This window comes from Cannabis sativa, chromosome 8, assembly GCF_029168945.1.
Source record: "Cannabis sativa cultivar Pink pepper isolate KNU-18-1 chromosome 8, ASM2916894v1, whole genome shotgun sequence".
NCBI lineage: Eukaryota > Viridiplantae > Streptophyta > Magnoliopsida > Rosales > Cannabaceae > Cannabis > Cannabis sativa.
The window spans coordinates 40506194-40518940 of NC_083608.1; the positions used below are offsets into that span (position 1 = coordinate 40506194).

At 33.6% G+C, this 12747-nt stretch overlaps 1 protein-coding gene across 1 annotated transcript; it reads right to left on the minus strand.

Moving 5' to 3' along the window:
* Window positions 1–7800: 7800 nt before the first annotated feature.
* LOC115699049 (uncharacterized) lies at window positions 7801–10853 on the minus strand. The gene is made up of 2 exons (XM_030626257.2): window positions 9358–10853; window positions 7801–8392 (listed from the first exon to the last, which is right to left on the minus strand). The coding sequence occupies exons 1-2, from the start codon at window positions 9638–9640 to the stop codon at window positions 8013–8015; spliced, it is 663 nt and encodes a 220-aa protein (XP_030482117.1). The 5' UTR covers window positions 9641–10853; the 3' UTR covers window positions 7801–8012.
* Between the last annotated feature and the right edge of the window lie 1894 nt (window positions 10854–12747).

Consider the following 12747-nt stretch of genomic DNA (forward strand, 5'->3'; position numbering starts at 1 on the left):
TAATACAACAATCGTGTTTTATCTGTTCAGATCACGTATTTGACAATTCCAAGCCTTGTTTTTATAATACTATGATATTGTAGTAGCAAAATTATTATTCAACTAACGTATAACTTAATTGCAATGAGAAATATTATATGTGAATGTGTATCTATAAGAAACTATTTGTCAATTTTTTGTTGTCAGTAACTGATAATTACTTGTACCTTAATAGTAATATGTGGAGAAACAACTATTAGACCTCTGTAAACCAACTTTATATCAACTAATTTAGTAAATTAATAAAACTAAATATGTTATAAAAGTTTCTTTGAAGAGCTTTATATTGCATGACATTAATATGTAATACTTGCAAATATGATAAAATTCATTCTTATCAATTTATAATAATTGATATTTCAATTTTTAGAGAGTTAGCAAAATGTTTATGCAACTATTATGAAACATTAAAAATCAGAACAGTGTTTCCACGTATCTAACTCTATCTACATATATATTCGTGATTTAATATATGAACAAATTCACCATTAGAATTCTAGAAAATAACGAAAATGCATCGAGAGAAACATTTAATTATAGTATTGATATAATTTTTTTTTTTTTTTGGATTATATTGAGTTGAATTGTTTGGGAATTTCAATTCAACTTTTTGACATCTCTACATTTCATGGATCTAAAAATTGAAGTCAGGACATTCAAACATTCAAAAAATTTTGCAGAACACAAATTTAGATTTATACAAAGATTCACAGGAATGAAAAGTTAGAAAACTTACTCACTGTTGATACAATGATTGGGGATGGAGGTTCCAAAGAAACATCCGCACATTACTTGATCGAAGAAAAAAGCTCAAAAACTTGGAAATTCTATCTCAATTTTTGCTCTGAACACTCAAGAAACGTAAAGTATATAATAAGATTTTTTGAGATATTTACAGGCAAAGTAAAAAAAAAGGGGAAAATTTTGGGAATTAATTTTGAAATGAATGGTTTTTCCTTGCCAAAAACCCAAAAACCTCATTTTTTCTTAAAAATTATTTGGAGAAACGTGTAATCATTAGCACAATCCCCTAAGATATGGTTTTCAAGGAAAAATTTATCATGAAAAAAATTTGAAGGGACAGACTGACGATTTGATTCGACTCGACAGGTCGCTTTGGAAGGCAGCTCATGAACACGCGTCACATACCTGAGCAAGGTGTAAAGTCATGAATTCCCCGTACGACCAAAAGTCCCCATGCGGAATTGGAGAAAAATATTATCCCAAAAATTATCCTGATGACATAGCATAAAGCGACAAGGCACGTGGTAAATATGAAGAGGTTAAAAGGATGAGAGGCCTTTGAGAAGATTTTCCAGACGATATTGGTCAGCAGTATTGATTAGATAGATCCTTCCAGTACCAGGCATGTGCTGGACGGAGCATACCGACCAATAATCTGAACAATCAAAGAATCATCTCACAAAAAATGACCAACCAGTATACCTCGCGAGAGAAAGTGTCCAAATTCATTCCAACACTTATTTCCTTCCAAATAGGCCAATCAATATTCCTATCATTGAGGGATTGCGAGAATCAGGAGAAATGAGAGGATTTTGTGGGATTGACTCATTCAAATATTAAATACTTTATTCTGTAATTAAATATAAATATGCTACATCTTTTCCCTATAAATATTGGATCATATTCACTATTCAGGGAGGGAATTCTGTATTCTCTAGAGAGCTATTGTGTTGCCAAAATATTTGTAACCTTCAGAGATACCAAGAAACTAACTTGACTAGGTTCATGTGATCTTTTTATTCTCCAAAAAAATACAACAAAATAGGAGTATGTTATTACCGATTTAGGGGCCAAACCTCTATAAATTTGGTGTCATTTACAACTTTTTGACAATCTTTATTCCTTAATTATGTGTATTATCGTTTTACTAATTGCACGTTGTTGACTAAAAATGAAGTCAACACACTTCTAAGTGAAAAAAAAAAAATTAAACCACTGAAACTACACCTCTACCAATGATACCCCCAATATTTTTGATAAAAAGTAGGGTCCATTCCATCAGGTCGAGAAGCTTTTCAGGACGCATTTGAAAAAGGGCCATCTTTACCTCATCATACAACACTGACATGATTAATTTAAAGTTGTAATCACTTGTAATCGAAAAGACTCATAAACTCCACTATTTCCTCCCACATAGACTCCAAAGTTGAAAATATTTGTAAAATAATCTAGCACAGCATCAGGTAAACTAGTTTACCAATCCACCCAATTTTCATTATTTCCTTTGAGTGATATAATCTGATTATTCCTACACCTAAAACTAACAGTGACATGGAAGTATTTACTATTTTGGTCTCTGACCTACGACCATAATTTTTTTGATCACTGTTTTTAGAAAACCTCTCGATGGGGCAAGACTCCTGATCGAGTTGCATTTCTCGATCACTAGATAATGATATATCAAAGGCCTGATGATTGGAGGCTTTTCAAAAAAAAAATACTTCAATCTTCCTTTGCTCTTGATAAAAATGAATACCTTTTTCATCAGTTCTTTGCTTTAACTGATTTAACTTCTTATTACAATCCTTGATGTGCTCTCTGAATTTTCTAGTGGCTTACTTACCCCATTTCTGAAGCTCTTCTCCACATAAATGAATTTTCTCTTGAAATGATAACCCCACATGAGTATCCCAAACATTTTGAATTATTTTTTCGCGCATTAAATCACCTATCCAAGCATTCTTGAATCATAATTTTGACATTTGCATAAGAGTTATTGTGAAGTGCAATTCTAGCAATAACAGAGTATGATGATGAAGTCTCCAAATTAAATAATTTAGCTAGACGAAATAAAGTAATCCAATCATGATTGACAACCTTCCAAATGAACTTCCACCCATGAAACTTTTCTATTATCACTCTCCCTACTGTATTAATACCCATTTAATTCTAAATCCAACAACCCACAATCATGAAAAATTTGTTGAAAACCATTCACTAACCAATTAAGGTAAGATTGATCTACTTTCTTATCATAATGACTGGCCAGAATGTTAAAATTCCCAATTAAACACCAATGCAAAATTCATTCCTTATGAAGTTTATACATAAAATTCTATGTTTCTCTTCTGAGACTTCAGTTGATTTTGCCATAAATCTAGGTCAATCTATACGCACTATACCCTACAGCAGTGATCAGTAAATCAATATAATTTTGTGAATACCCCAACAACCAAACCTTCTCATAAAATCTCCATAGAAAATCCCATCCCCCACTATACCCTTGGGCGGTGACTGAAAAACAACCCTCAAAACCCAACTAATATTTTAAAGCTTTTGTTATCCCAAATTTTTATTGATACACGTGACTTCCTAGCAGGCAGTCAAGTGTCCAGTGGGGTCTAGCTTAGACGTTACTAATGACTAATTATCTTGGGGCTCAAGAACATATAGCTCCAGGAAGAAGATAGACTCCCAGAAGGTCATCCTAATCCTATAGAGCACTTGGATATGATTTGAATATGCTTGAGCCTCCGGGAAGAATCGAGACGTCTGGATCCCCTTATCGCGTGTGGTCTCAACTTGTGTCAGACCATTCCTAGTGATAGTATTGTTACATGTCCCCTTCGTACAAGCAGCGAAATTAGTTTACCACCAAAAGCAAATATTCTTAGGGATTCTCCCCATTCCTTTTTTGACACACACATTTCCCAACCACAGACAGACAGCTCACACCCATAACAGTCCCATCAGCCACAGACAGGTATGGTCTTGTCTCACTAAACCCCTACATTGGGCCTAGATAACAAGCCTACAATGGAGAAAAATTCCCTTCTTAAGGAAACAACCCTTAGTGATTATAGCTGGAAGAGGGAACGAGCCTAATTTCCATCCAAAACTCCATTCATTCCTCTATAAATAGGGTTCAAACACCATTGTAAAAGGGGATCGAGACTTGAAAACAAAGAAAAGACTGCCAAAATATCCCTGTAAAAATATCATTATTGTAACATTTCAACGTGAATACAAGTGACTCCTGGACCAAGCTCTTTAACACTCCAACTATATTAAAATATGATCACACAAACACATTTATTACTAATTATAAATTGTTTAATAAGTTGTCAAAAAACTTGGTCAAAAGCTTTAATCTTCACTTTATGACATAATGTCTCATGCAAAAAGAAAAAAAAAATAGGCTTCTTTTGAACAGAATGTTCTTTTAGGAATGAACAATCTGTTGGTTCCCAAGCCCACATAAGTTCCAATACAACACACTTATTGATATAGGCGAACCCCATTGAAAATCCCCACCTCCAATAAATTTTTGGGGTAAGTTGAAAAATACCTCTTTCATTAATCAATTAATTAAATTTACCTATAATTTTATATTTATTTGAAATATACCTCTTTTTATATGTATTGTACCCAAAATACCCTCACATAAGAGAGTCACATGGAGAGTATCTTGAAGTGACAGGAGCAAAATTGGTACAATATTTAAAAAAAAAGGTAAAAATGATAGATTTTAAAAAAGAGGGTAAAAATAAAAGAAGACAATATAAAAAGGGTATAGAGTGTAATTTCCTCTAAATTTTTTGAGTTGTTATCTATGGACTGAACTGATCTCCCTTTTCCTAACCCATTAAGTCTTCAAATCTCTCAACCTCCTCATTGTTGGGCCTACGTCGTTTTTTTTTTTTTTTTATGAAATGACCAAACAATTTTATTTAATAAAAGGGGTATTTTCATAAAATTTGGAAAAATTAAAGTTAGTTTAGATAAATATAGTAAGAATTTAATAGGAAAAAATATAGTATTTAAAATAAAAACTTAACATATATGGGATTGAATTACCATAAAAGATATTAAAATTTCTTTCATATTTTTTTTAAAAAAAAAAATAAAACAAATGAAACTACAGTGATCGCCGAAGTTGTCACCAGTGTTCATCTAATCCAATCCGCACTTTTTTGGTCAAAAAACATCCAATCGCACTAAGTGCGGATTTCATATTTTGGATCCAATCCGATCCGCATAACAGTTTAAATCCAATCCAATCTGCCTGCAATAGTGCGGATTGGATCAGTTGTTTTTTTAATGATAAATTATTTAATATATTGTAGAAAAAAATTAAAGAAAAGAATATTGTTTCTTAATCTCCAACAATAATCTATTTCCATATCTATTTATATATAAATCAAACCAATATACATATATGTCAATATTTATGTACTCATCTTTAGATTTACACTAAAATATATATGTATTAATTACTAAAATAAATAAGTTAGTATATATATTTAAATTTATGTGTATGTATTTATGTGAATAAGAATAACTTTTTTTGGTTTTTTTTATTATAAAACAAATAAAATACACCAACTCAATATATTATTAAAAAATATTAAGAAATTAGAAGTTTGTGTCTTTTTTTTTTAATATTACTAGAAAATTAATATATATATATTATATTATAATTTTTTAAAAATATATATAATTGTGCAGATTAGATTGGATCGGTTACTTTTTAAGGTCAAACAACATCCAATCAGCACAACTGCGGATTTTAGATTTTTCAATCCAATCCGCGCAAGTGCGGATACCTGCATTTTGCGGATTGGATTGGATTGGATCGTGCGGATTGGATTGAATCGGATACTTAGTGAACACCCCTAGCTTTCGGTACCAGAAAAGTCGCTGAAGTAGCTGTCGGTGTCGGAAAAGTCGTCGGAGTTGTTGCCGACGCCATAAAAGTTGTCAGAATTGGCATTGTCGTCGGAAAAATCTCCGAAAAAAATCACCAAGAAACTGGTTTCTTCATCAAGAAATTAGTTTCTTCTTCAAGAAATTTCTTGGTAATTTTTCCAGCGACTATGCCGATTCTGATGACTTTTCTGAAGTTTGTTGTCGGTGTTAAAAAAGTCGTCGGAGTAGCTGCCAGTGTCAGAAAAGTCGTCAAAATTGACTTTGTCATTGGAAAAATCACCAAGAAAGTGATTTTTCATCAAGAAACTAGTTTTTTGGTGATTTTTTCAGTGATTTTTTTGGCGATAATGCCAATTCCGACGAATTTTCTGGCGTCGACAACAACTCCAACGAATTTTTCCGACACCGGCAGCAAACTCCGGCAACTTTTTCGGCACTAATGACAATTAAAACTACCTAAACAAATAAAAACATTAAATATATGATTTAAAAACTTAGTTTACATATATATGACATATCAAATACCATAAAAAGACCTTAAAACAAAAAAAAAAATTACTATATAAATTGATCAAATTTAAAAAATGTCATATTTAACATAAGAACTTTTAAAATTTCACAATAAGTGTAATTTCCTCTTAATAAAATCCCCTGTCCGACATCCTTTCCTCTAGAAACATTTTTTTAAATCAGTTGACTTCCTGTATTTATAAACCCACGTTTTTCTCATGAATTTCCTCCATCTTATCCACCACACTTTTCCATATTAAGACCACAATTATTGTAGCTGGCATTTGCATCTTCTTCCATTAATTCATTACCGTCAAAGTCTGATTCAAATACTATATTCAAACGTTCCATATTTGGTAAATAACTCTCCTGTGTCGGCCATTGTTCTCTTGTTCCCATCCTCAACCACTTTGCACTCTCATCCACGAGCCATATGGCTTTACAATTTTCTCTATTGGTAATTATTCAAATAAACGAGACATAACTTTTCAGCATGCCCTATTAATCTACAAATGTAACAGAATATTGGAATGTGCTCATATTTAAAATAAATCCAAAACCAATCATTGCCTTCCTGTTGTGTCTTTATCCTCTGAGGCAGAGGTTTATTGATATTTAAAGTGACTCGTACTCGTATGAATTCCCTTCAAACTCTTATAAGGTTCTTATCATATTCAACAAAATTTCAAGATGATTACCAACATCATTGGCTACTCACTTTGACATGAAACCTGATCGTAAATCAAAGATCAAAGTATCAATAACAACAGAGTGTGGGTTCTCTCCTTCGTTTAATCGTTTCATGAGCAACTTTTTACATTAAAAGTTGACGACAATACTAATCTCATGGTTAAATTGAAATAGATATTTGTTATTCTCTAACATCTTAATGAGAAGAACTCATTTACTTGGTTTTCATAGTGACGCCAACTGATGCTGCTTAATATCAAAATCAATCGCACCTTCAGTCAAAAACTTACCAACCAAACACTATCTCGTGTCCACCCCCTTAGAGGCCTCCAAAGTATAATAAGCTACCAAATCCTCTTCCTCATCGTACTACATACAAAGTTTAGTACATTGACAGTCAAAATCTGCCATCCCTAGGCTACTAGAAACCATAACAACCAAATAAAGAAAAATAAGAAAACCAACACCAAACCACAACCACAGTTTAACAAAGACAAAAAGACCCTATAAAAAGACAAGACCATATTTTAATTGTACGCTTCTTGAGTGATTATTTTGATTTATTGGGTTAGGCCATCTACAATGCTCGTATCCTCAAGAAGCTTAAGTAGCCCTACCATTTAATTTCAACCAAACAGATTTTTTAAAAAAATAAAAAATGAATTGACAAGAGTGTTTTATTTATCCCGGACAACAACTTCCCTCTCTTCCACATCACCTTCACTTAGGACCCCACAAGCCACAATGTTAGCTACCCCCACTGTTCATGCCATTTGGATACCAAGGCTAGTGGCCTATTCCTTGAAATGAGAAACGAGACAAGTTTTGGAATGATCAATCAGGATGGAAAAATTTTAAACTTATGAAGGATGGAGGTACGCAGTTAGCTACGTTTAATGGGTATACATATTTTTAACCATTGCATTTGAAAATTTAACCAAATATTGCATATATTCTGACTACAAATTCACATTGAACGAAAGCCAATTGTAAAGATTAATCACTGCCTTCCTATTGCTCTCTTTAATAACGTCATATCTAAGATACCCTCAGACAATGCTAGAAAGAGCTTTTCTTGTTTACTTCCGTCTGAAAATTCTTCACATGCTCTTTTTGTTATCATGCTGAGGGTTTTGGTCAATTGACTCTAGCTGGTTCCGAAGGTTTTGATTTTCCTCTAACAAGTGATCATATTCCATAAGCAATCCTTCAGACTGTTTTCTAAGTGCCTCAACTTTAGCTTCAGATGCCTTTGCCTCCCCTGTTTTCGCCTCACACTCAGACTCCAGCTTCTTGATCCTTCCCCTCAGTGTAACCATATCTTGTTCCAATGTCTTAAGCTCCTCTGCACTACTATTTTTCCCATCCTCGTGACTTCGGTTTTGTTTCCTTGCAGCTTCCATAGTCTTCCTCAGTAATCGAAGTTCTCTAATGTAATGATGTAGTCTATCAATCATCAAAGAGAGGAATAGCATGAATCCTGTAGTACGCAATAACATTGAGCAAACATAAGAATGGTTAAATCACAACAAAGCAAAATGTCAATATTACTGCAGCCTCATGCATTGCTTATGATTGATAGTGAAGGACTTTAATGACTATTATCAATATAACAAATGCCAATGAAGGGTGTTCTCGATCGTGATTCTCTTGTGTCATATCAAGAATTCAACACACGGATGAAGTTCCTTTCTCTAACTAGATAACATAAAGTGGTTTCTATGGCCATATGATTGCTTATATATATTATATAATAAGATCATACAGCAAGGTCAAAGTGGATAAACCACAAGGTCCTATGAAAATGAAAGGCGGCACTACTACAACTACTACATCTCCATGTAAAACTTCAATAGAAACAAATAAGTGGATGCATCAGTAAAAGTGACAACAAATTTCAATGATTTAATCAATCAGCTCAGTCCAACATAATCTTCAATGAAAGAGCCCTCATAGATCATAAAATGGTAAAATGTCTCTAAAATTTCAATGCACTCTATTATATTTAGTAGGAGTTGATGGCTCATGGCGAAGAGATCCATATTTTCGACCTCTAGAAAGTGTTGATTTGGCTAAGAGTAGCAATCAGGCATCTACTCTTCCATGAATGAAACAACTATATTGCAAAGCCACAAGTTGACACAAACACGTACTTTCATCACCTCGTTAACGAAGATGAAACGCATTTTTAAAATCGTAACTACACTTCTTTTGTCGCAGTAAAATCAAAATTAACTAAGAAAAGATACCCAAAAGACATATATGACTCCCGAGCTTCTAATCCTTATGCAACTAAGCTTTGTGTAGAGCCATATTAAGTTGCAGAGACTAAAGGTTAAGCTTGTTATTTCTATTTATACACCCCCAAAACCAGAAACATATAAAAAGTAACCAAATACAAGGCTAAATCCGCTCATTATTTGAAAAGGAAGGGAAAATCATTACCCATGAGAGAAGCTTCCAACATGTGCCTGGCCATAAGAACCTGGTCAGTCGGATTAACGGCACCAGCCTCGATCGTGCTGTTTTGGATGTTGACAATACTGTAGACGCTGAAGCTGAGCAGAACGAAGACAGTCATGGCGACGGTCTTGACCATTACGGGACCTCTGCCTCGCTTAATCTTATCCAAAGCCATGAGAACCAGCTTCCTCAAAGGGGTTTTGAAAACTAAGGTCAGAATCAGCACCATTTCGGTGAGGATCACCATGTACAGAAGCTCTATCATTGTTTTGTGATGAAACCCTAGATCTGAACGACAGAAAAAGCAGAGAGAGAAGAGAGAGATCGAGGGATGTGAGATTTTTGAGTGTTGGGACTACGCCTAACGCCTGTACCTGCGTGCCACCGCTACTGCCTTGATGTGTAGTGTGAGTTCCGATGGATTTGTTTTATCCTCTGTGGTTGGATCCATTTCAGTTTTTTTAACGGACCATTTGAATTTTACCACGTCAATAAAATTCTTCTCCTATACTTAGTATTTGTCCCAAAAATAGGTTTTTTTTTTTTTGGTAATTGGATATGATTTTGATTGAAATTTATCAAAAACAAGTCGGAACAATTAGTAGACTAGACTTTTTTTTTTTTCTTTCAATCTAATTTAGCATTTTAATAATTTTTCTTGCCGACAATGTTGAATTAAATTAATGGCAAATTAGTAGCCAAACTCAGCATATTTTAATGTTGATCTTTGTGTGGCCATACTTATTTAATTTTATTTTTTTTTATAAATTCAAAGCATCAGTTAAAGTTTTATCATTAAATACTAAATGTATAGTTATTATATATACTTATATGTATCTCACATGTTTTCATTAATTTTGAGAATTTACTGTCACGTATATACAATGTAAGTTTTTAACAATTGGCATCTTTATCGGTGCATACAAAAACATCCCAATTGGTATAAAATCCCAAAGCAAAAACTGTCAAAGCTGATACGCAAAGTTATAATGCATAAAAATATGTTAAGTTGTCTCGTCCTCACCACCACAAAGTAGACACCACAGATCATTGATTGGAATTCTAGTAGCTAAGGTCACACGAAAAGTAAGGATGTTAGACAAAATACTTCACCAAAGAACTTTATATTGAAAAAAATAATATCATGATTGTATTATTAATTTACGAGATTGAGATTGAGAGTACTTAGAGAGTTGTGGCAGCGGAATTAATGATCTCGTTCCGTTTACTACTCAAATCTTTGATTCTTATATATAGTAAAGTGTCACCAAGTATTGAACCCTACTCTTTAAACAAACGCGAACACTATCTCTTTCTTCATAGTCTTACACAAAGATCAAGGTACTAAGTCGAATAGTGTGCAAATATTTCCTCAATTACACTACATGAAAAATTAGAGAAGGAAGAAAATGGAGAGTGGGCGGCGGGTATAGAAGGAATTGGAGAGAATTTTCACTTCAATAATAAGTGCATTGAATAGAGTAAAAAACGGTTCTTCAAAACCTTAAATTTATAGCTAAAAGATGAGACAATATATAGGAAAAGAGCTTAATTTCTAAGAAATTAGTTAATTAAATAATTAAGAAAAATAAAAGATCAAATTGCTTGGTCACCAAGCAATCCCTATAGCTGAAATTTAATATAGACAGAGCTATTGGATATTGCTCTTTACTTCTTCAATGCTCATTCAACACAAAGTGTCTTCTTTTTTTTTTTTTTTTTTTTTTTTTTATCATAACTAATTTATTTCTTTTTTAATTTAATAATTACTAAATTATTAAATAAAAGCGTAATTTAAATATTTTTTATTATCTTAACAACAAACATCATAACTAATAAAATTACCCTTTTATTAATTTATCTTCTTCTATTTTTCTATTTTCTCTAAGTATAAAAATTCTCATAATTGACAACTAAGCCCACTAAGAGATTAAAATACATTATTATATTGACATTAGGTCGATTAGGTGAGGCCTGATTTGTGAGATACTCATCGTCCGTACGGTACCATTTGATAGTGACAGGTGGGCATGCGCTGTCAACAGTGTACAATATATGTCATGGTAGTGGACATTGGACAAAAATATATGTAGCTTTTTATGTTATCCGCCTTTCTCAAGTCTGGTGTAGGTCCCTAATTTTATGGGATTTGGTATTAGAGGGGTGCCATGTAAGACAACATTCGGACACCTCTTCAATCGCCTATTCTGGATTACCATGTGAGAGTATCATGATATGTTCTATTAAGCATTTCTTTCTCTGGGTGAGATAACCTTCTGGAATCTAAAAATGCTCGGCTTTATGAAGATCTGATCTAGCTTGTCATTTGATCCGAAGTCATGGTTGGACTACATTGTGGGCTGACTTATTGGCCTAATTGGGCATGTGAATAGGCCTATCTTGGTTGATTTTTTTAACCTTGAAAGTACATGTGTCGCCTTTATGGAAACATGTATAACATTTACCCCCAAGCCTTCGGGACTCAAGAGTTGCAGAGGCTTCCAGCTGTCCTCTGGATCCCCTTAGTGCCCAGGACCATGAAAAGCTTGTGCCCTACGAAATTCCATAGCAATGGGTCGCGGATTGTGGCTGACCTTTCAATTTCTATGAGTGGAGTACACATGTTGCTAATTTATTACATCTGTGCACACCACGCGACTTGGGGAAGCGTGTTAAATCTCGAATCACAAAACGACGCCTAGTCGCTTCAATGAAACTTCAGAGGCAAATGTCATCATTAATAACACTCAATCTTTTACATGGAAATCAATGGAAACCTTTGGTATTCTTGGACCGTTGGATCTTAATAAATGTGTTTTCTCAAATGCAATATGAGTCGTCGGATCATGAGCATGCGGATCACTACCTTGTATATAAATGGGGCAAAAGTCGACTAGTTACCACTTTTTCTATTTCAGCCTTTTGAGCACAAATTTTTTGAGAGAAAAATCAGACCAATAACTCAGAAACTTTTTTTGGTGAATGTCTGACGTAGCCACTGAGTGTTGGGAAGTTTTTACCATGATCTAGATTTACTAACAAGTATGTTGAATTAACATCCTAAATATGAATATCTCTAAAATAACAAAATTAAACACATAAGAGTTTAAAAAACCTTACATTGGTTGCAGCGGAATATAATCTCCTTTCACTCAGATCTTTAATCCTTGTTCCTTTCTGTCCCAGAGTATTAACAAGATCTAAGCCTGGATCTCTTTCTATCCTTTGATTTGGTTACCACCGTCTTACTCACTATGATTGAGTACTTGACTTGCTATGTGTGGGCATGGCACTCTTTCACTAAGGGTTCGAATATGATGAAGAACAATGAAGGAGGTGAAATCACTATGGAAGGAACTCTCTCATCTACTA